Source organism: Metopolophium dirhodum, chromosome 8 (genome assembly GCF_019925205.1).
Source record: "Metopolophium dirhodum isolate CAU chromosome 8, ASM1992520v1, whole genome shotgun sequence".
In the NCBI taxonomy this organism is placed as follows: Eukaryota; Metazoa; Arthropoda; class Insecta; order Hemiptera; family Aphididae; genus Metopolophium; species Metopolophium dirhodum.
The window spans coordinates 21,887,379-21,913,747 of record NC_083567.1 but is presented as its reverse complement, the minus strand read 5'-3'; the positions used below and the strand labels follow the sequence as shown (position 1 = coordinate 21,913,747).

The 26,369-nt window shown below is 29.7% G+C and overlaps 2 protein-coding genes across 2 annotated transcripts; both read left to right on the top strand.

Moving 5' to 3' along the window:
- On the top strand, nucleotides 1–6,266 carry LOC132950820 (DCN1-like protein 1). Its single transcript, XM_061022401.1, has 5 exons — nucleotides 1–331; nucleotides 536–764; nucleotides 1,007–1,175; nucleotides 3,350–3,563; nucleotides 4,326–6,266. The coding sequence occupies exons 1-5, from the start codon at nucleotides 329–331 to the stop codon at nucleotides 4,521–4,523; spliced, it is 813 nt and encodes a 270-aa protein (XP_060878384.1). The 5' UTR covers nucleotides 1–328; the 3' UTR covers nucleotides 4,524–6,266.
- A 6,419-nt stretch (nucleotides 6,267–12,685) lies between these two features.
- On the top strand, nucleotides 12,686–25,900 carry LOC132950031 (AN1-type zinc finger protein 6). The gene is made up of 6 exons (XM_061021220.1): nucleotides 12,686–13,077; nucleotides 14,830–14,885; nucleotides 18,563–18,685; nucleotides 23,329–23,655; nucleotides 23,723–23,858; nucleotides 24,734–25,900. The coding sequence occupies exons 4-6, from the start codon at nucleotides 23,398–23,400 to the stop codon at nucleotides 24,880–24,882; spliced, it is 543 nt and encodes a 180-aa protein (XP_060877203.1). The 5' UTR covers nucleotides 12,686–13,077; nucleotides 14,830–14,885; nucleotides 18,563–18,685; nucleotides 23,329–23,397; the 3' UTR covers nucleotides 24,883–25,900.
- Nucleotides 25,901–26,369: the final 469 nt, after the last annotated feature.

Here is a 26,369-nt window from a genome sequence, read left to right as displayed (position 1 = left end):
CATACAAAACAATTTGTGATCTCTTTGCCAACACTGTTATGAACGATTATAATTACAGAGATTATCACTCGAACTGTTAAAATTTGTTCGTAAAAAATATTTTTTGTTTTCTTTTGTTACTATTTTGTTAAACATTTGCAAATATTCATCAGCCACTCTAATTTGTAATGTTTATCAATGTGTTCTTTAATATCAGTATATGTTCGGATAGTGATTAATAAAAAAAAAAATGTCTAAACGTGAGTCAAAAATATCGGACACTTACATTTCTTCGCCAATTTTACGTTGCAAAATATAACATTAATTTATAGTCAACAATTATTTCGAAATGGTAAGCGACCTTTGTAACTAATAATAGATTAAGTTGTTCATATGAGACAATTTTAAACTCATTAATTATCTTTATTTTCATTTATAATCCTCTATTTGCTAAAGTATTTGTGATAGGTATCCTATTTTTATTTATTTGTACCTATGTATACATAAATGGTATATAATCCATTCATTATCTTGTTTTAATTTGTTTATTTTTCAGAACAAATTAAAATCATCTCAAAAGGATAAAGTGAAAAAATTTATGACATTCACACAGACATCTGAAAGTGTTGCAATTTTTTGTTTATCCAAAAATGACTGGAAATTAGAACAAGCGTCAGATAACTTTTTTCAAAATCCACATGAATATGAAACTGTAAAAATCAACACCCAATTAAGTTTTGTAGTTGATAAAAAAAAGCTGGAGGCTATGTATACTAGATATCGTGGTAAAATTGTAAATTATTTATTATATTTAAAATTACAGGCATTAGTTTTCTTAAATCGTAAAAACTTTGTTTTAGTAAACAAATTTTTATAACACACCTTAAATTAATTTTTGTTTTTTATAAATTTTACTTGTTTTGTGTTAACAAATAGATATTTAAGTATTTTAATAATTTACAGTAAAATTAATTGCACAAGATTACATTTGATTAGTTGGTATATGTTAATCTATGTATTGTTTTAGATCCAGCTGAACCGAGCAAAATTAATGTTGAAGGTGTTATGCGTTTGCTAGATGAACTCAAATTACCTCCAGACTCAATATTAGTGCTCATAATTGCTTGGAAATGTCAAGCAGCAGCTCAATGTGAATTCACTAAACAAGAATTTTTAAATGGAATGAGTAAAATGGGGTAAAATAATATATATATTATAATATAAACATAATAGCTAAAATTAAAACAACCTTATTTTTAAATTATTCTTACTAATTAAATCTTAAAAGTCATTATTTAAATGTAAGGCAATTTCCCTCAGCAACCACTGATAAGTAATGGATTAAGACATTTAAATTTTTTAAGCCTCGAGACAACATTTTTATTCTATTAAGTAAGAGGTATAAAAAGTAAGTTTGCATACACCTTACAGGGTTTGGTGGCATTGCCTTAATAGTCAATACCTTCATTACTAATATCTGCTAAAATTATATTCTCTTAAATATAGGTAAACAAATACATAAATTCTAAATAATACTTATAAAAATATGTCAAGTATAAAATAATAATGGTCCATAAACCTGTTTGTTATATTTTTTTTTCAAAGATTCTTAATTACATATAATATTTTTAAAAGTGCATACATTTTGTATCATTATTCAATTTTTGCTTGCAGAACTTATGCTTTAAATTAGGAAAGTTATTTAACATTTTTAGTTGCTGCAATTCTGCCTTTCTGTAAATGCCTTTAAGACAAGTGCCATTATTATTTTCTCATTTAGATTTAAAATGGGGGGGGGGGGGGCAAACAGATTCATAGACTTCCTTTCTCATATGTATAATACAATTATGTTATCTCCTCAACCTTATAACCTTATAACACATGCACCTAGGACCCGGATTATTAATGCCAGAAAGGAGTGTATAAAAGTATTGATGATACTATTAAGACTAATGAATCAGTGATGTGTATATTTAAAGCGTACACACTTGTAACATTTGCGTGTAACATCCTTTGATGCGGCCAAATTTACCGACAACTGGTGGAACGTTGTTACGGCGTAACAGAAAATTTTACAAGTGTGTACGCGGTTTTATGTGCTATTAGTTGGTGTGTAGAGGTGTTATCTATAGTATACTTTTTTTATCCTTCCAACTTTTGATATATTATTTATTTGATCAAAGTTGTATACAAAATCTTCCAGGGTAATGGGAATATTTAAAATAACTCACAAAAGTAAAGAAAATAGTTACAAAAAGTAAATTGTATTCCATTTTTTTAATACATTTTTGAATACTTGTTCTGATTGAACGTTAAGAAGTTTAAAAGCGTTTTAAAAAAAGGGCAACTGTATGAGTGCAGCTCAGCTAGAGTTTCCCGCAACTACACCATGTCAGCATTTGAGTTCAGGATTAAATACATAACCTGAAATACATTTCTTTACTTTTGTGAGAGTTATTTCAAAGTTTCCCTGGATGATCTTATACATATGTCTGTATAACGTATAGGTACAGTATTAGTATACTGCCGTCCTAAAAAAAAAACCGTAATTTCCCTCCATGTCATTTTGAGAAAAAATTACATTTTATGTTTAGTTGTTTTTGGTAGTTTTATTTTCATAAATATAATATTTTTCAAAGTAAATAACATAATTTCTTATGGAAATATACCTGATGAATGCAATGGAACTATTTAATTTAATCTTCAAATTTTCTTTCACCAAGATATCATTGTTTTGATATTTATAATAAGTAAGCTATTAATTATTCAGAATTTTTTACTTGACAAAAATGCCGTGATTCTGATTAAGGCTTTTGACTACGTCAAAAATTAAAACTGTGTAAAATATTCGAGATGAGGTACATCGATAACAGAATGAAAAATAATATGTGTCTGATGCATAGACAAGAATGACATCAAAATTTCCAAATTTATCCAAATAATTTATGAGGAAATTCTAAGTAAAAACGCCGTATTTTAAACAAAACGTACGGCTATCTTTCTAAGCAAACTGGTTACAGCGTTTTTGCTAAGCACCAATTATATTTTATTACTATAGGGGCAATATTGTTTTCTTATGAACATAAAATTCTGGATAAATAATCATAGTTACGGCATTTTTGTTTAGGAAAAACATGTAAAACTATAATATTAAACGTAATACAGTATTATCATTTTTTTTTTTCGATTTAAGTCGTTTTTTCTCAGGATGGCAGTATAAGTATAGTATTAAAAATGAATTAGTATGTTTACAAGTAATTATTTGTTTAGTAACAAATACAAAAATTGGTTTATCAGTTGGATAAGTCTAAATATAGTATTAAATGTGAACAAATTACAAATGTATAATTTCTTTTCTTTTTTTTATTAGGTCTGATTCAATAGAGAAATTAAAACATAGATTACCAATAATAGAAAAAGAACTTTCAGAACCATCAAAATTCAAAGATTTTTACTATTTTACATTCAATTATGCTAAGAATATAGGTCAAAAAGGTCTAGACCTTGATATGGCTATTACTTACTGGAACATTATTTTTGTGGGCCGATTCAGGTTCCTTGATCTATGGTGCCAGTTTCTTAGAGTAAGTATTTTAAATAAAAATTAAAACTGTGCATAATTATAATTTATAATAGGTAATGGTTTTGATTTAAATATTATGTAAAAGTCAATTTTAAATTAATGATTTAAGGCAATGAATTGTTAATTAAAAATCATAATCAATTTTGTAATAATATAATTAGTTGTATTTAAATGTAACAATTCTTTAGCGGGGGGATAACCATGCATTGTGTTGGTATATTATTCATGTATTCATGCTTTATTGTGCCAATAAACAATGGGGGCCGGAGCAAAAGTGATGCTAACGCGCTTCTTGGTCCGGTCCTCGATACCACGTAAAAAAAAAGCATATGGTCGTTCCAGTGGGATGCTCTACAAATGGAAAATGGAAATCACCAAGATTACAGTCCATCTTCCACATAATAAGTCACTGCCTTTAACGTAATGGAAGAACTCCACAAAGCTACGAACAACACGGTCAAATGGATAAGGACATTTGACATCTAACTGTTTACTCCGCAGCCTGTACACATTGAAAGCATGACCAGTTCACCATCTAAAACCTTTTTCTCATGTTAACTGGTCATGCTCTTAAGATAGACACCTTTCTATTGACAACATGGAATACCTTAGCATTAATCTTTAGTTGTAATATTGTTTTGTGAATTATATATGTATCTAGTCTATAACGCTTGTATATCATACCATACGATATTAATAATTTAATGGGGTTACTATTTTGTTGTTTTTTAAATCTTTATGAATTACTATTTTTTTTTTATAGGAACACCACAATAAATCAATACCTAGAGATACGTGGAATCTTTTATTAGAATTTGCTTGTGTTATTGATGAAGAAATGACAGATTATGACCAAGAAGGAGCATGGCCAGTTCTAATAGATGAATTTGTAGAATGGGCTAGGCCTATAGTTTGCCGAAATGAATCAACCCATATTATAAGTGAGACCAGATTATTGTAAAAACAAATGAACATCATCATATACATATGTTTTTAAATTATAATATTGAAAATGTTGATTCTCTGTTTTAAATTTGTTCGAGGGAGAATAATGTATGACTGCTCTACTAAAAAATATACCTTGGGAATATTTTTAAAACATGTTATTTAATTTTTATAGCCTAAATTATATTAACAATGTATTCTTTACCTCTTACAAAATTTGGAATTTGAAAATTATTGTGTTATTAAAGCTTTAATGAAGATAAAGGAAGTATTTAGGTCTCATTGTTTGTACTTTGTTTGTTTAAATAGATGTTACAATGTTACATTATATATAATTTGTATAAATTTAAATAATATAAATTTCTGGTTCTGGCTTTCAACAATAAGAACTTAATTGTACATGATCTTAGTAATATTATATAGTTATGTACTTACATATTTGAAAAAAAACAGAAAATATACCTCTTTCAACAGATTTATTTGAATTTAAATAACTTGATGCAATTGATTACCTATTTTATTTTATTAAAAATTAAATAAGTTTTTAAAAAACATATCGTTAAAAGTCATCTATTTTCACCAGGTTAAATGAAAATTGATTAAATATACAATATAGGTACAAATAAGTAAGATATTAATACAATATGCAATATATTATAATATGTGCTATAAAATAATTTTCATTTATAATGTTTTATATTGTTGCAGATTTTCATAACTTATTATTTAGATTACTATTGCTATTAGTGTACTTATACATTTTATTACTTAGTATTATATGTAAATTGTATTGTAGAATTAACCCGGGGGCTTGTCATAGCTTTAAATAATAGATAGTGAAGTAATATCTTCAAATATCAACAAAAAAAATATGTGCAGAAATAGTCAACATTCTCAAATTTAATTTAAAAAAAATTGTTATTTAATTTAATCTGAGAATGATCAGAACATGTGAATATAATTTTATAATTTATCGTGTAGATCTCACATTTAAAAAAAATATAATAAGGGGGAAAATATGTCAGCTTACCTTCCTATCTGAGTACTAGATTAAATAATCTAGTTATGTAGAAATATAAACTCAGCCATAAATTATTTTTAGTTTCCACAAGCATACTTTGATTTAATTGAGATCAAGGCCAGGGCTTGGTCAAGAAGGGTAGGGGGTTCAATCCCCCCATGGACACTTGACCAATATATATGTTATTTTCACGTAATTATAATTATCGTATTTCTCAATTTAAGATCAGGCCATTTTCAATTCCCTCCCCATAAAATAAAATTTCCTGAACATGCCACTGGTCATGGCTCATTCTCTGTTCTAATCCATCGACAATATTATTCTATTATTGCAATAACATCATATAACTATTTTAATTTTAAATGATTTTAAATCCCAATTTACTCTTTTTCTTCTACTGTCCAATTACTTAATGTTTTGCTGAATGATAAAATTACCACTCAGACACTCAATATATTACTGTATATTTTTAATAAACTTGTATATTTACTGACTTAAAAAAATTACACAAATTTCAAAATTATTTTATTATTATGTTTTTCATTATAGATGTTATGAACAAATAAAATATAACAATGTACATATTATACATTTATAATTTACTATTTTTTGTTATTCTTATTCATAATAGATTCATTTATTTGCTATTATATAAACAATTGAATTGTAATTATTTTTGCTATTGTAACTTGTAATTTGTAAGATAATAATATATAAATACTTATTTTGATTGTTAAATACTATTAGGTACTTGATTAATAATTATTTATTTAAACCATGGTGATAACTCAGAAGGGATCAACCACTATAACAATTTTATATGATGTACATTTGTACCTGTCATGATCAACAAACAACTTATAAAATCTATAATCAAAGTAAAATGTGAGAATATTATCTAATGCACTGCATTGGCTTTTATTGATATTTTAATTTTAAATGAGTTATTATTATGTAAAGTATTACTATTTTAAATTGTTAATTTCTCATGTTAAAAGTCTATATTCTATAAGATGCACTAGATATTTTTACTTTTAAATTTGATGATATTAGAAATGATTATTTTAATGTTAGACCTAACAGTGAAAAATTGATTCAGGCTGTATCCAAAATTGGTATGATATTTGTTTGTAAGACAGATAATACATTTATGTGGTGTAGCGTCCTGTTAATATATCAGTTAATTATTTTAATACAAGACACATATACAAACTATTAATGCTTAAAAAATACTTTTTTTTACATAGTTTGAACTCATTATGAAACAGAATTTTACTTTTTCAATTGCAGTATAGGTACAAATTTAATTTGTAATAGTATAATTCAAACAAATTTTTTTCTAACAATTTTATTTTAGTGTAGAAATAAAAATATTGAATGAGTTGTGAATTAATGATTAGTTATAACTTATAAATTATAAAAGGTATGTATTGAAATGTTTGATGAAGAAAGTAGTGAACTAACATGATGGTATCCCTGTATGTAGGATTCGGGACTTCTTGCATTTGCATGTTTTTTTGTAGTGGTTGTAAATTATTATAGTTAAGATGTAAACTTGTTAAATACAAAATTTAACTTTGTTTGAATTTGCATATTTGTGCACGTATTTTTGTGTACGTTTAATTGACTGAAAAAATCATATTTGGATAACATTCAATAATATATTTCTTAAAATAAATTATGTTTGGGTAGGTAGCATAGGCGCAAATAGCGTTTGAGATTTGGGGAAGCTGAAGCCTAAAGCCCTACTATTATAATATTGAATAAGCTTAAAAAAAATTTAGAAAATATTTCAGAGGGCTGATAAAATTGATGGTGGAAGCCCCCAAATCCCCCCTTATTTTCATGTATGAAAGCCGATAGGTAGGTACGTAAAATTGTATGAGTCTCTTTATGACAACTGTGGTAAAACTAATTGACATCTAGATTGTAAATTGTACGAAGAAATGAAAATCAGATATACCTAGCCACCTATAGGTTCCTTTTTTTTTATACGTGACTACGTGTTCGCATATCACGTTATTCGTTATTCCATAACCCAGTAGATGTTCCAGTATTTTTAAAAATTACCCAAGTTGTTTTATCTGACGAGGCATTCGTCTAGCGGGTGATCTACCGCGGTTGATTGATCTAAGAATTTAGGACGAGTGATCTACGTACAAATTAAAACTATATATATTTTTTAATATACATATAAAAACATATTATATTTTTTATTACACCACATCATACATATCTTCTTCAAATGTCAAAAAATAAAATTCCAAGTACAGTACCTAAACATTTTTAGTATTAATTTTTTTTATTTCGTATGGCTGGTATACAAATCAACACAGTTAAGGCCACAATTCAGTATCAATTAAAAATGTTAAAAAAAAAAAAAAAAAAGTATGTTGAGGATTAACTGACCTCCATCATGCTTCAATTATATGACGATCGTAGGCGTAAATAGTGTTTGAAATTTGGGGGGGCTGTAGATCAGGTCTATAATTGATATTTTTATGATACTTTTAAATCATAGTATTGAAATTATAAGTTTTCGGGAGGCTCACCCCCAGCCACCACTATTTGCGCCTATGATGATGATGTAAAATTTCCGATGTAGTGCCATGTACTTGTCAAAGTATTTTCATTTTAAGATGTGACTAAATGCATTCTTTTGTCTGGGTGTTGGCTCCTGTGAACTGGGCGATAAAATTTGTAGAATAGTTTACGGTCAAGTGATTGTAACCTTTATTTTGTAAAACTTTATAGGGTTTCTATTCATCTAACACGATTGTTGTTCCTGGAAGTATTTCTTTTTCAATTACTGGAATAAATGTATCTTTATCTCGACGTTCAACAAAAAAAACGTTTTAAAAACCTAAAGTCCTTCTACTTATTTTCCATAATACCTATTACCGTTGTTAGGAGGAATATTTTCAGAATCAGAATCTGAGTTTAAACTATATTGTCCGTTCAATTTGCACCTCTATAACCCAGTAGAATCATGTCTCTATTATATTTCCTTAAATCATTTATATTAATAAATATAGGTATTAATAATAATAATTGTAGATCACCAACTACACCAAGTATAACGCGATAGATCACCTGATACATCTAAAAATATGTAGTAGATCATCTGTTCATAGGTGCAAATAAAGAGGGGCTTTAGAGGCTAAGCCCCCTTAAACATTTCCTACATTTTGTTTTAAGCTTATTCAATATTATAAAATTAAGGTTTTAGCCTCCCAAATCCCAAACGCTATTTGCGCCTATGTCCCTGCTACACGAATGCCTCTCATGGTAGTTTCGAAATGCCTAGAACATACAATAATGTCCATATGAATCAATATATTTTATTTTAATTTTATTTTAGCATACATTACGGGCGTGAGCCGTGAGCCCTATTTACGTTTAATATTAATACAAGTAATTTATTACAATAGTGGGATATAACAGTGCAATTTATATAAACACACATATACATAAATATTTGATTAGATTTGTGAGACGGTAAAGGAGGGGTCAGAATTGGCAATAGACATACAGCGCCGAATATATTATATTCGAATTAGTAAACCCGTGTATAAATGATTTTTTTACCGTGTGTAGGTACCTACTTATTTTTGAGTTTTTATTTCCTAAATTGTAATATGTTTTATGCATTTTTCGAAAGTAATATAAACATTTAGTTGCATATGTCGAGTATTTTTGTGTAACAAATAACAATTAGTCCCAAATTCATACCTATGTCTTTTTATAATATTATACACTTATTTTTTTTTGCACATCTCGTAAAATTATATTTTATGTTAAGGTGTTAAGAAAACTATTATGCGCAATGAAGTCCTCACGGAAATATAATTAATGTTTCTATTGTGTTGATAGTAATTAATTCTAAAAAGAAGATCTAATTTTTGAGGGAATCGAGAAATTTTTTTGGTTTTGCAAATTAATGAATTCCTTACTTAATGATTTGTTGGCAAACGGGGAAAAAAATATGAAATTAAAATGGCTATAATGTCATATTTTAATAGACATTAGTTATCATTTTTTGATTACAATTTTAAATCAATAATTCAACTGACCATATGGACCATATGGTTCACAATTAAAATATTAAATGGTTGGTCCAATATAAATTAAGTTAGTCAAACAAAGAAAAAAAGTAATTAATTCCTATAGTTGTTTGAAAAATGACAGTAAAATATATTATTATTAGGTAGTGGTACCTATTTCCATGTGGCCTAGCCAGTGGAAGGTTTTGGATGTCTAAGTCCAACCCCACCCCCAACCATTTCATATTCCTGGCTATGCCACTGTCTATATTGATATACATTTTTTTACTGGATTTATTTTTTTTTCTACACAGTTTTTGTCATTTTAATTGAGTTGCCTACTTACGTACCTTACAAATCTACATCTACTCTTAATTTAATTTGGGCCAGCTTAGTTTTATCAGTTGATAAACTGTAATATTTAGATTACAAACAGTGAATCGCGGAATAAAATCACAGAACTTAGGAAAAATTATCCCAAAACTACAATAGTACAATATTACCCACAATCACACAAAATTGATTGATCAAATGTTTTTTAAAAGTTAATTAGTGTAATTACCACATTGTTAATATTTAATTACAAATATCCTACACTATAGGTGTAGAAACTAGAAATACCTAGTTATCATTAAAAAAATTAATATATAATAAAATAATAAATAATTTTCAAACATTAACAATAATATTATTTTGTTTTATATCACGATTTCAAGCAACATACCTACGTTAATGCCGTTAATGGTTCTTTCAAAAGAATACCTACATTCATTAACTATTGTTTGATAATTATTTGTACTATTTAACGTATCGATCATTCGAAATATTTTTTTAATATTTTTAATATTTTAAATTTAATATTGTATCTATAAGTAAAACTTGTAAAAACGGCTTCTAATATTTTAAATTCTTATCTATCTATTTCCCAATGTAACATCAAATAATTTTTCAATTAATGAAGAAAAAACTGTAAAAAAGTTACTAGTTATTACAGGCCATAACACACTTTTTAATTTCGTATACCACATAATTTTTTACGTATAACATAGTCAAAGTCTAATCAATGTAATCAAACTACATCACAAAACGACACCGCCTCAACGGAGAAGGTCGTACACTCGTATTAGTGCAGTACATTGTTCATCTATGCGGGTCCTTAAAGTTTTTAGAGTAATATTGCAATATTATATTATGCATTTCGATTTTTTTCTATTTACAGTAATTTTAGGGTTTAATGAACAAAAACGGATTCTTGCGGTTTTTGTCATTCGGTGTACGAAAAAAAAACTGAACAAATATAAAAAATAAAACTGAGTTACGTCTTCCTCGTTCCTAGCGAGAATCGTCGTATGGTCAATGTAATGGACAATGGCCATTCTACGATGGATTATTTAAAAACGCGCACATCGCAAATGTGCGGGGACAAACCGACAAGGAAACAATTAAATTAATAATATGTAAAAAAAAATATAACAAAAATACTACGTGCTTGACATAGAGGAATAAAATAACGTCGTAGGTATAAATAAATAATAACGCAATATTTTCCGTTTGTACGCAGACTGCTGCGCGTTAATGCGTTATTACTTATTATTGTCCGTTCGCGGTTTTTGTCGTGACGAAATTTTTACATATTATTTATGTTCTTCTCGCCGGGGAGACGCGCTTGTGCCGATGACCGCCGGACACGGTCGTTTTATTTTTAAAATTCGCCGAAGCCACCATACGAAATACGTATGGAAAGACGACGACGACGACGACGACGACAAACAACCACGGCCACGGCGTAGTCCAACCGCCACTGCGCATCGGCACACGTTTCCGCAGTTCGCACTTACCGCAGTCTGATGCGCGCCCTTGCCCTTCACTCACACACAAACGACTACACGAGCGCAAAAATGCGAATCGGGTTCGTGTGACGTCACGCCGCGGGTCGGCAAAAAACCGGACGAGATCAGCAGCTCAGTACCAGGAAAAGACAAAACGCATTAATATACTGCAACGGTATAAGTGTGTGCGTGTACCGCGGAAACAAACCGGCGCGGGTTATATATGGGTAGTACTATACTACCACTACTTTATTACTATTACGAGTACTACTACAACAATAACAATAACAAATGAACAAAGCCGCCTCGTGACGCGGCGAGTGATGATGTCATGCGTGCACAGTGTATAAAATATATTATATAACAATTAAATTTTTATGATAAATCAATACGTCGCGATTTGACCGTTATTGATAGTAGTCATGTTTGTAGTTTGTACATATTGTGTTAAAAATCAATGGATTTGACATGGTGTTTTTTCTTTTCATGATATCGGTTTTGAACAAGACGAAGAAATGAAAAAAAATTATCTTTTGAGTAATTAGATTTATATTTTATTCTATGATCACACGCATCGCCCTCGCCGAGTTTATTTTTGATTCTCCGTCACAATAATGACGTGTATGGTGTGAGTCAATGATTCATATGAGTAGAACGTTTCTACTTCTGGGAAACCGTTCGTATAATACGAAGTGTGCAGGTTTTTGGGATATCGTTCGGCCCTTGAACAAACGAGAACGTCACGAAGCAAAAAAAAAAACGAACAAAAAACGCCTTGTTGGCAACGCGTTTTTTACGAACGAATGCAGTGTGCTGCGGGCGATCGTCTTCATACGCGCGTATGGCGTCGACACATCACACACACAAATACACAAAGTGCACGAGCAGCTTAATAATAAATAATAATGTAAAGGCCACATCAGTTTATCATCTTCTCCAAGGCTATTTCCCGTCCCGTTTATTTATTACTCCTCATTCCATCAATAGCTGTTTCCGACTTGTCGTAACTTGTAGACTACAAGATTACAACTGTTGTAGTTCCTAGTTGGTACTCGGTATAGTTGGCTTTGTGATATTTGTATCGTAATAATACAACTTACTGTTCTCCTCTCGAGCAACACAGCCGTCACTGCCACCACCAGTCGCCACGGAACGCGTGTGTGGTGTGTAGTGTGTACAAATGGACGACGCGTTAAATTCCCCGTCCGCGGCCGCACTGGCGGCGACTGGCGAGCTCGCCGTTCCCCACCCCGGAAAACGACGAGTCATCGCGTGTGTGCGCACGCCCGGACGCGCATCCTTCTATTGTGCGTGTGCAAGTCGTCGTCGTCGTCCCGTCCGCCGTTCGCCACACCACTGATATCATACGCGTTTCTGATTTGTCGTCATTTCGCCCGACGAGTTCGACGAGTGTTGCGTGGCTCCGCGGTGATATATATGTACGCATAGTTTTTTCTCCGCTCCCCGATCGACGCTACAGTGCTATACGTATCGCCGCGTTACTCTCCGCCGTGCGCACTCGCTCCGAACAGTCGTTTCGGCAGGCGGAATCGTCGCAAGTGTCTCTTTTTTTTTTTTGTTGTTGTTCCATCATAAAGTAAATTTACTCGTTGTCGAGTGAGAACAGTGCTAAAACGTTTTACGTCGTACGGGCTTGGCGGACAGGACGAGAAATCGGTGAGTACCTTAACTACACGTACGCGCATGGCGCCTCGCTGGCGGACATATTTAATTTTTATATTCACCATTTTAACGGCGACACGCCACTCCGCCGTCGCAGTATTCCATACCAACAATCCTAGGTTTTTCCGCTGAGAATACGACCTTTTTCGGTGCGTCGCCCATACGTCGGGTACGACGACGGAGGAGGCGGCGGTGGCGAGGCCAACTCACTACGCCGCACGTCCTTGACGGTCCACATAAATAAATCCATTGTCGCCGCATTCGTTATTGTTGTCGTTTGTCCTGTTCCCCACAGATATCATCGTACCGTTGTTTGGTCGGTAGTTATTCCGTTTCTCGGTTCGATCGGAACCCGTTTTTTTTTTACCGTCGGAAAAATACGATGAAAATTTCTCTTCCAGCCCCCTCCCCCCCCCCGGCCAACACCTGCGCCCCTTCACCGCGGCGCCCACTCTTAGCCACTTTTATGTTGTCGACGGTGTTGATGTTATGCAAATTAGGTTAAAAGCGCCCGATGGCTGCGTAGTCACCGTGGTGGCTATTATCATAGCGACGAACAGTTTTTGTGTTTTCGGTGATTTGATCGCGGAACAGTGTTCGCCGTCCGATCACCCCGTCTTCGGCTGTTCCTCGTCCGTGACGGCGGACACCTGCTTACTGGAATACGTTATTATTATTGTTGTTCTGCATAAAATATCTAACGCGCAACTAGGAAGTGCGTTTCGTCCGCCGCCGTGTGGGTACATTCTCAAAATTGGCTCGTGCCTACTTCCTCTCGAATCGCCGCGACGTCGCAGTATTGCTTTGTCGTGTATTTTAAGACGTCAAAGTCACCGTGTATGTAAACTGTAGGCGCATCGTTGTTTTCTGTTTACCCGATTTTTAGCGCACATACTTATCATCACGTTGTCGTTGCGTTGGAACCTATTAATGTGTTGATGTGACGGTGATGATAATAATTCTCCGACGTGTTTGCGTCTATGTAGTGCCATCATCGTGTCTGCAGACGGCGGTTCTGGTCGCGGCCACTCGCTAAACCCCCCCCATGGTGGCCGCCGAGTGCGTGGGGGTCGTGATAATCTCTTAACAGTCGAAATGAAATTTTTCTTTTCCCAATCGATTATCCCGTTGACGACCTCCGCGTGTGTTGTGTGTGTGTTACGACGTTACGAGTGACCAATGACAGATGGAAACAAAGATGATTAAACAAAGAACACACGGCGTGCCTGTGCGTGAGTGAGTGAGTGTGTGTTTGTGGTGTAATCACGTCGATTGCATAAAGGTTATTATAAACGTGCGTAATAATGGTTATTGTTCCATACCGTCGTCGTAGTCGAGAGTAAATTGCACGGGTTTATCTTGGGATTTTTTTTAGTTCGACGAAATTCAGGTTACAATTTTTTTTCGCCCATGTACACAGTGTAGAGTTTTGTTGATTTTCGTTTCGTCGAGAGCCGTACAAAACATAATATTATAGGTACAGCACAATAACGACGGATACCTTAGCTGGTGCGTCGTTAAATATAATATTATTATGCTAAAATATTATGCTCGTTGTGGTTATATTGTTGTGTGTATGGAATACATTATTATTGTGTGTTATCTCATTGTGCACACCAAAACAATATTTGTTGAGGATTTTTTTTTATTTTATATTTCTGTGTCACTCGGGCCTTTCGTATCTAAATCATTAGTAGTTTGAATAAAGAAATAAATGTTCAAAGGTTATTTTTATTTTTATTTCAGATAACAAGTCTAACTACGTCATCAGTGATATTTTGATTGATTTCAACTTTAGCAGTGTAAGTATTTGAAATATTTGTAATTGTAGGTACCTAACCTACTTGTGTTTATAATTATTAAATTATTATATATAATATATTGCATTTTTTAACAAATCTTATGCGTTATTCAGCGATTTTACATTTTTTTACTTACATTTTTAAGGAGATTGGTGTTAATGTAACTTTATCCCCAAAAATACATAATGGAAATTATGATCCTCTACTGTAGAATCATTCAATTTTTTTTTTTTACGAAAATATGCTACAGCCTGTATTTAACTCAGTTTTGTAATATTCTGAGCTTTTTTTACAAATTATTTTATACCATTCTTAAACAAGAGTTCTATGTTGGTTGTAGAATGTCTTCTTCTTTCAGATAAAAACAGTTATCAAAATCCATCAATTCTCCAAGGCTCAAAAATTTCTTACAATGTCACTTTTGTTTATAAAATACGCCATACTAACCACTCCTCTCCTCTAGCTAATGGATAGTAGATAAGTGAAAATTAGTAGTTATATTAGAAAAACTATCTTTTAGAAAATCGGCTTCCGACCGACCCCTTGATGACAATCTGCTAAGTTTTGTCATTACTTATTATTCATTAATGTTCATACGAAAAGCTTAAACAACTTTAAATATTATTATACTGGAATAAGTTGGCACAGTTGGTAATAGGAAAAAATATCACTTATATTGTGTGTAGTAGGAGGTTGGTAGATAGGTCATAAATATATCATCTTCCAGAAGATTGTTAATATACTAAGTATACCTATATGATTTATAATAATTCATAACCATTTGTTGTTTTTCAAATATAATATATATTATTGAATATCAAAGGATGTTTTTTCTGGATTACATTTTAGTATTTAATTTAGGTAATCGTTTTATTTTAAAATAAGGATATTGTAAATAATATATAATCTGTGTTTGGTTTAGAGAACTATATCATAATGTATATTGAAATTGTACCAACATACATGAAAATACTATATTAGACCAGTGGCACTAGTAGGAATTTTCAAGATGATAGGGTGTCCAAGAACTATAAATCTAAAATTATTATTACCATAATTTAAAAAAAAAAATATTACACCTATTAAAGTGCAACAAACAATCGCAAGATCCAAAATAAATTCTACCAACTTAAGTACAAAACTACTACTTTCAATTTATAACTATCCTATATTCCTTAGAATTAAAATATAAGTGAAAAATTTTGATTTTTGTTTAATTCACACGCTTTGCAGAATGTAGCCGGTTCTGAGTTCACCCCCTTCAGTGTGCATCTGTATTAGATGAATTTGAATACCGTGAAACATCTTGATTCTTAGTATTCGTTTTATGTTGTATGTAATTGTTGGAAATTGAATTAAATTTGTTGTACAGTTAAAGATTTAGAAATTAAACTATATAGGTACCTAACTCTTTTTGTATAGTATATAATCTGTTCATAATGACTAAAAGGTTTCATGTTTTTTATTCCTTAGGTATTTTTCACTATTATTGTCTTTTATTATCTTATATGTGTTACGTACCCACAAATTAAGTAATCATATATTAACTATGTATAGCGCCCTGCTCGTTTCTAATAATATTTGACACTATAACTAATAAGGCAATTAGTATAGTATAACATGCGGAGGTCGTTGGAAAAGCGTAGTGAAAACAATTAAACTATAGAAGGTGTCATCATATGTATCTTTCCTGGAAAGCCAACACCCATACGAAGGACCAACATACCAAATACGAGACCCGAACTCTGTCTCATGAGTCATGACCAAGCTAGCCACTACAACGACCACCCACTCCAAAGGACTCAATCATATATATATAGAATCCCAGGACAAGAGCTTGTTAGACAGTATAGGGACATACAGAGTCAGGTTATAACACCACTCACAGTTTAAATACTCTTTTACACAATAAAATTATAACATTGTATTTTTGTACTTGATTAATAAACATTCATCATAAACTAGTACATCACGTATTTCATTTCTACGTTGATGTATATTTCAACGTCGGTTGGAACGTAACATATGGATGGTGCATTATGTCTAGTCTATAAAAATTATTATAAAAAATTAATTTTGATGTACATATTCTAAATCTTTAAAATACATAAAAAAAAAAATTTTAAATTATAATTTTTTTGATGCACAAATTGCTTAAGCAAAAAATAGTGTTGATCATAATGTGATAGAGGACATATGCCACAATTCTCATTTAGTATAAAAAAACACTTATATTTCACATCTTAACTTAGACAACTGGTTTAAGTGGTTATATTTTTAAATCCATTTTATGCTTAAAATATTCTAAGACATACATTAGCCTACATACATTTTTTTCGTAGGTTTAAACATTTCAGGTTGTAGGTCAAATTAAGTAACCAAATTTTTACACTAGAAATAGGAGAACATTGACTGCAACAATGTTTTTAGGTTATTTGATATCACATATAAATAAAAAAAGTTTTTACTGTTTAAACATTCATTATTATTGAGTCTTACAAACTTTTTTTTTAGCACTTATTTTTTTTTATTGAACAAAAATTTTATTTACAATCTGTATTTACAAGTAGTACAATAAGTAAATGGGATGTGTGTTGATTGGCAGGAGGGAGAAGTCACCCAATGGTGGCACCCCGTTTAGTTGAATAACTTTTTTTTAATTTTGATATTGAAAAAATAAACACAACACGGCACAGTAAATGCTCTCCTCTTTATAGTGTTAAATTTTGGTTCCTTACTACAGTTAGTATGGTTCTTACGCACGCTAAACAGTTTTTGCTATATTTTACAAAGACCTGAGACAGAACTGGTGTATAGCATCCTCTTAATGCTCGTTCAGTATTTTTCAATTACTAAGGAATGTCCACAATTAGACAATTATTAAATACATTTCTGGCTTGCTTTAGAGACAATATTTACAGCTGATTATTTATTGACTTATTTTAATTAGTATTTTCAGGTTATATAATATATAAGACAGCATGATTATTTAATATTACAATTTTGTACTTCCTGTTCAAAATACATAAAATCAAATAAAATTATAAATTAATTTTGTTTTAAACCATTTACTATTTAGGTATATAAAGTAAAAATAGTAAAAAGTAAAAAATATTTAAACTTTCCCATTTTACAGTAAAAAAATTCTAAAATGAGAAAACCAATGTTTTAGTATACAACAAGAATTGTATATTTCATATTGTATTAGATATGTATAATGGACTGAGAATATTACGATTCCGATCTACTCAAATCTAATCCTTTATTATATAGTTCAGTTATTTATTTTTTTTCAAACAGGAAGGCAGCTGTATTTACTATATAAAATCTGGATAATCAATCTTAGGATTTTGTTTATCTCAAACAAAACTTGTTTTATTATTTTCTCAAAATTTATATTTTTGTCCCACAAACAATATAAATCCTAGAACTCTCATTCCTTAAGAAGTAGGAGGATATAAGGAAAGATGCATCCTGTATTATACTAATACTATGTGTTTTGACAAAGTAATAACTATTCAGGAAAAATAGGTACATATTTACATTTTTTAAAATTAATATTAGTAGGTAGGTGGTATCTAATTTATATAAAATATACTCAAATTTATTAATACTTAATATACTACAATGTTTTGATACCTACATAACAAATTCTTAATAATTGTTTTTTTTTTCAGATGTTCTTCATCAAAGAACCAATGTTTTCGTGACATTCATTTCAAAGTAATAATGCAATATCATTCGTCTGTTTCACAACCTGTGATAAACCAATCATCAATTACACTTGCGTGACGTTTAAGGTAAATATTATAATTATTTAACTGTTTTAATTTTGTGAGATATTGTATAGATATATACATTGTATATTATATAGATATTATATTGTATGCAAATAAATATAAAAAATCACCAAAGATTAATTATATTTATATAATAATATATTGAAGCTTATACCTAAGACATTTTTACTATACAATGTGTAGAAGTGACTAGACGGTGTCATATATGATAGTATACCTTAAGACTTAAGTTATGAAAGATGATAGCACCTTTTGATGGACCCTTTTTTGGTTTGATTGTGTATATTAGATGATAGCACGGTAAAATAGTATATTACAATAAAATGTAGAAAAGTTTTGAAAATACTTCAGCAAATGTGCAGTAGGTTCACTTTACCAAATGCATAAAAAAGTTATAACCACCCGTTAAAGAGATTTTTGCATAACAAATGCCTGTCTTATCTTCACAGGATGTATATAATATATCAGTTAGCCAACTTTCAATTCAATTTGGATGACAAAATATAAAATAAAAACTACAAATTATAGGTAGTGTGAATATAATTATTCTAAGACTTATCATTATCAAGTATATAGTAGCAGTGTCCATTATGAATAGAATAAAGAAACTAAACTCCATTTATACTTTATTGTACATGTCCTAAAAAGAGTTATCTGTTTCACTCCGTTCTATTTTAATGGCTAATCTGTAAATAATTAAATTTAACAATGCATCACTGTTATTTCGTCTGATTAATATATTGATATTGCATAATAATATTCATAGCTTTAATACCACGTATAACTTCTATAAGTTATTACGATACTAGTAATGTAATAAATAATAATATTATGATTTTCTAAAATATAATACAGGGTGATTCACCAAGAATGCTCAACCACCTTTTTTTTTTAATAATGCAGTAATTCAAAATCTAATTTTTAGAATCTTAAATATACTTAAGGTTAAGGAGTATAGGCATTTTTAAATTCTTGAATTTTTTGTACCATGTAAGGAGTGTCCTGTGCGATACAATAAATAAATAAAATAAAAAAGGAAGTTCTCATTTGTTTCTATCGCCTAGAACATTTCAATTCAAGAATTTCAAAAAATCAGAATTTGAATAATTTCATTATTAAATGAAAACATGGTAGTGACCATGAATAAATATATATTTAGCTATGGTAGTGACTAGTGAGCATGCCTGGTGAATTACCCTGTATAATGAGATGTTATTGTATTGTTACATGATAACTGAATTTAATTATTTAAACATATTTTATTATAAAATTTAGATATTACGAATAATTATGCAAGCTATATAATTTATAAACGAGTCGTGGCTTCAAATAACTTAAAAATAAAAACATATAATTATTAATTAGGTATTATAATTTTTATAATACATATACAACCACGGAACCACAGGTTAAGTTAGCAATGAACGCGCGACCGCAACGCTGCCTGTGGCCATTTAATCGTTTATTCTTGGACGTAGGCTCGTGTTCATATGGACCGTCCGTCCGGTTTTTGTCACTTTATTCTAGTTTTCATGAGAAACGTTTGCTTTTATTTATAATTCCAGGAATTTCATTAAATTCATTTTTATAAATCAATTGTATAATTGATGATATAATGATATTATTAATCGATTAAGGGTCGGACACAAATCGACAATCGTGCCAAACCTCTGGTGCGCATCTGGTATTATTTTATGCGAGATTTTCAGTATTCTTCAAACAAATCATTTATTTTTTCCTTAAGTTAGGGTTAACACCAGGCTGTGAAAAGAAATCCACCGGAGATTACCTACCTACTCGTGTTTTAAAATATTTAAGAACTTTATTCCTTTATAGTTTCTTTAGGAGTAATATTATTATCATTTTAATTTTAATAATATTATATATTATATTATTATGAAGGTTTTCTTTTTATTGCATATCAACGTGTTTATTAAACACTGTCTTATCTAGAGTAAACAAAACTCTTACTATATTTACTATAATTTTGGAATTACCAGAGTGCATAAATGATAAAAACAGATAATATGTCTATCAAGATTTATGATGGTACTATCTTAAAACGTGCCTTTTATTCATATTACCATTAAAGTTATTAAATAGTTTATAATTGTGTAGATATAAAGTAGTGGTTTTCTTTCAAGCCGAACACACATTCAACAGATATTTAGATAAGTTTTATTTCCAGTACCCTTTTGATCTAGTGCAGCAGTGCAGCGATATAAATGCTAAAAACAGATTTGAATTTGAGATTTTTTACTTTTTGTCGAATTCAAATCTGTTTTCAGAATTCTTATCGTTTCACCAAATTTATCGGTACGTTGAAAATACGACATATAAATTGTGATGATGCGCCTGTGTTAGACAAAATCGGAAAATGACCAGTTTCAATCCCCTTTAACGTATTATATTACCTATATAGTATAGGACGCTTTAACATATTATAAAATATTATAAAATATATAAATACGTAATAATAATGTATAATATGCTTCACTAGAATATGATATCTTTGTAATCACATGAGCACCGCAAATTTACGTAAAGGTTTGGGTACTGTGTATGAATTAGCTATTAGTTTAGACAAATTAATAATTATTATAGCACTTATTATATAGAAAACTCTTATTATCAAATGTTGAGATGAGAACGCGTAGTTTCAATTTTAAGGGGATTCGATACCGCGATTTTCTATTTTTGTCTAACACACACGCGACATAGTATTTTAGACGTGTTTTTTGCCAAACATTCCAATTGATCTAAGAATTCTGAAAACAGATTTGAATTCGTCTTCAAGTCTACTTGAAATCAACTTTACCACATTTTTGATATTATCCCCCAAATTCCAGAAAACGTCACATTAAATAATAGTGTTTAAACATTTTTGTATTTCAATTTTTGGAGAAGCTAAAATCAAAAAATCAAAATTGTGGGAAAGCCGATTTCAAGTAGACTTAACGACGAATTCAAATCTGTTTTCAGAATTCTTATCACTTCATTAGATCAATTGATATGTTTGGCAAAGAATCCGTCAAAAATCCTATGTCGCGCGTGTGTTAGACAAAATCACGGTATGGAATCCCCTTAAAATAAGTTTTTCTTGATATTTTATTAAAGATAAACTTTTTAGAACTAATAATGTACTTGTATTTCGGCTGTTGTGCAACAAATTAAAAATACAAATTTTAATTAAAGGACACGCATATAAACAGTAATTTATTTTTCGTCGACAGATTTATGTTTTTATTCAATTACATTTTTCTACTGAATTACTGAAATACATTTTTCTATTGATGATACATAAATTAATAAGATAACTAGACGAGTTAAATGTAATTTATTTGTCTTAGTTATATTGTTAATTTTATTTTAAAGTTTTTATTGTCCATGAAATCCAAGGTTCAGCTATAGGTGAATATAACATATTTATATAAAACCGGTTATATGCTGGGTTTTGTAGTGATATTAAAGTATTCATTGCTCAAATTAATTAAAGATATACATTAAGATGAATGGAAAAAAAAATGTTTGCATTAGGTACCTATATAGCTATACTACAATATACTATATAGTATGATTATATAACTAATATTGTTTATTTTGTAACCAATCAACTTACTAAAACATGAATAATTATAATAACAACAATTTTAAAATGTATTCATTGTTAGTAGTTACACATCCCCTGTAAGCATTAGCTTTTAATTATTAGAATGTTTTACAATTTTATATTTATATAAAGTGACTATTAGTCATTAAGACGCCCGGTGCCGATGCCATTTTGTCCTCAAAAATACACTGCGGGAATAACGATACCACCTTGTAGAATCAACCAAATTTCATTATTTTTTTTTTAATTGTTAGAGGGAAATACAGCCCGCATCAATCTCTGTTTTTCAATATTTTATTCTCTAACTTAAGTGTCTAAAAAAATACAAGATAAAAAGTATTTTTTTTACAAATTTTTTAATACAATTATTTGAATTAAAATTCAAAATCAGAGATTTATGCGGGCTGTAGGTAGTCTTCTTCTTTCAGATTAAAAAATAGTAATCAAAATATGACAATTCTACAAAGTTTGAGAGTTATTCCCGTAAAATCATTTTTTTCAATATAATACACCCTATCAAACCCCCACATCCTAACCCCCTATACATAGGTATCGGGTAGCAGATTAGTGGAAAAGTCTTATAATTGAGTTGGCAACTATAATATAAAATACTATATAAAACTGGCACCGGGACCCTTAATCATTATTGTATTTTCAAGATGTATCTATAGTTAAATTTTTTTGTTATGCCTGTCATATAAGTTAATAACCCTTATTTAATATTTACATGTAATTTTTAAACAAAATAATTTGGTAATGGGTAATGGGTAATTGTGTAATTTTATTTTATTTAGTAGAATTCTATTTATTTAATAATATAATAAAATTGCAGTATTTAAAATATCATGATGATAGTTTTTATATTTCTTCTATTTAGAATACTTATACTGAAAGTAAAATCTTAAAAATATTGATTGAAATATAAATATTCCTTGGTGGTTTTTAACGTTATTCAATTAGTATAGACATTAAATTATTTATAATTTACTTAGCAACTAATGTTTACATTATTTTAATTTTTTTTTTTATGTAGATAATTTCTGTTGGCTATCAAAAGCCGTTCAGATTATCATTAATCGGTATAAAACAATTTCTTAATACAATGGAGCGAGAATCCAATTCCATGCAGGCTTTGTGTCGTGGTGGATGTGGCTTTTATGGTAATCCATCTACAGATGGTCTTTGCTCTCTGTGCTATAAAGAAGCACTGAAAAAGAAACAGACACCACCACAAACAGCTCCATCGCCACCTTCAGTCTCCGCTCAGAATATGATGGAGACTGCTATACCTACCATACCAGTGCTGCAGATTCCACCTGTATCCGCCTCTCCAATTTTGCCCACTGACTCAAAAAAAGATGTAAATTTCTATTTACCAATAAATTATTCAATAATAGTTTTTAATATATATTTTAATTTTTTTAAAGATGGACAATGGTTTGGCATGCAGTTCTAATGACAGCAGTCTCATGGACGATGGTAAAAAAGATGACGATGACGATAAAGACAAGTCTAAAAAGAAAAACCGATGTGCCATGTGCCGCAAAAAAGTCGGTCTTACAGGTAGAGAGATAAAGCTTAAATTTAATTTATAACATTCTGATATATATATACTTTACATATATATAATATCTATTATATAAAAAAAAGTATTGGAATTTTTATGTTTCAGTGAATATAATTGGTATGGCAACTAAAAAAAATAATAAAACAAATGACAATTATGACTTAAAAGTGGGGGTTTGGCGAGCAGAGCCCCTAGTATGATACAAATATATATCATGTCATACAATTAATTCATCAGTATGACGGCAGATAAGTAAATACTAGGGGCAACAGGTGTATTAAAATTTGAAAAAAAAAAATATCATACTCTGTTCAGTGAGCTCACTGCGAATAGATATAAATTTGTTCTTCTGCGCATTCCAACTGCATCCTGCCATAATGAAACTAGTCTAGTTGGCAGGATGTTGCATGAGGATATGCAGAATAACCGATTTTTATCAACTTCATTGCATGATATCTCGCTCGACAGAGTATAGATTTGACAAACTATTCTGGAAAAAGTTAATTTCAACTAAAAACTTTATTTTAAAACAAAACTTAATTTGCTTACACTTTTATCTTTTAAAAGTTCTATAAACTATTAGGAAAAAAATTAATTTGTTTATTAAATTTAGAGTGATTCATCTAATTACTTCTTTCTGTTCCCCATAATAATAATATCCTGATATTTACGTTGTTAATTGATTTCTATGCCTAATGCTCTTCCCTCACTTAAACCACATGATTTATATTCAAATTCCAAAAAGTCAATCTGAATTAGATCCTTCATTTTAGTCAATTGTTTTCTTTAAATTAATTAGTATTTAATATTGTATATTGATTACTCTTAAATATAAAACAATCCATTACATTGTTGTTTTCTTATTTTATAGGTTTTGAATGCCGTTGTGGTGGCTTGTTTTGTGGCATCCATAGATACTCCGACAAGCACAATTGTTCATTTGACTACAGGGGGCTAGGAGCACAAGAAATCAGGCGCAATAATCCAGTAGTTGTTGGAGAAAAAATTCAGAAGATTTAATATATGAATAAAAATTGAATTTAACACTTAATAAGCGCATGAAAATAATGAATGTACCAATATAATAAAATATATGCATCTATATATATATATATATTTAAAATATAAATAAACTTCCACTGTAGTTTTATAACAACATAAAGTGTACATTCTTAATTTAATTAAAGGTATAGTAATTTTATTTTTCTAATGCTGATTTTTGAAGCCTTACCTGTTTTCAAATTCACAATTGACACATTTTTTTCCATTTGTCAAAGGAGGAGGAGAACATTATAAATTTTTATTAACACTTTTGAAGAGCGTAGTCGCTGTGCAATAGATAAATGTATATAAATCAATGTTTTTTTTCTTTTATTTTCGTGGATTTAGTTGGTTAGTTTTATGAAAATTTATGTCCTTTAAACATTGTAAGATTTTTTTTCACTTGTTAATTTTTTTTTTTTGCTTCCCATAGTTTTCAAGAATTGTTGTAAGTCGTGCTCATCATGTTTTTATATATAGTTGGTTATTAGCTATTTTAGAAATGATTTTATGTTCTTTTTCATTATCTTTAATTATAAAAAATAAAAACAAAATATTAATCGTTTAAAAAAAAAAAAAACTAATTTAGTTGGAACCACTTAAGTATGAAATTATTTTCGATTTACTTATTATTATTATTATTATTATTATGATTATTATTATTATATAAAAATATATTTACGCGAACTATATTATATTTTTCTCTGTATTTTAGATGATGATGTTCTGTAAATTAAGGAGTTTTTTGAGCAAAATAATCTTGTGTAAATATATTTACAAGACATGTTTAGATAGTACACAAAGATTTTTAAGCTATGTAAATAAAGTATTGGATTGAGTGTTGAGATATATTATCCTCTTTACTTTTGTAATATTATGCTTTCATTAATATTTTTATGTTTAATGGTTTAACTACATCATGATTTCAATGTACGAAAAATTAAAAAGAAAAAAAGAGAAAAATAGATCAGAGATGGTTATATCATAAAATTGAATTTTTTTTTATACTTAATTTTATAGTATCATCAGATATACAAAACTTATAATTATATGTGTTTCATTGTATTAAGACATTTTCTATTTGAACACTGAAATACAAAACCATGAATGATTGTCAAGACAAGGATTGTTCTTAAGAGGACGTTATACCCACACGTGTTGTCTCCGTCTTACATATGCTTAATATACCAAATTTTACGCTCAGCAAACACGTGTAGTTCCGTTGGTTTAAAAATTAGAGTGAATTGACCTCTTATAATATCTAAAGGTAAGATTATTATCTTGACAACCACATGGGATTTTTATTATATTTTAATTTTTCAGTGAGTTATGAGTACTTTAAGATGTACAAACAATTTACAATTTTAAAATACTCATAGCTCGCTTAAAAATTAAAATATAATAAAAAAAACCGAAGTCTAGATAATAATCTTACCTTTAGTTTTGATAAGAGGTCAATTCACTCT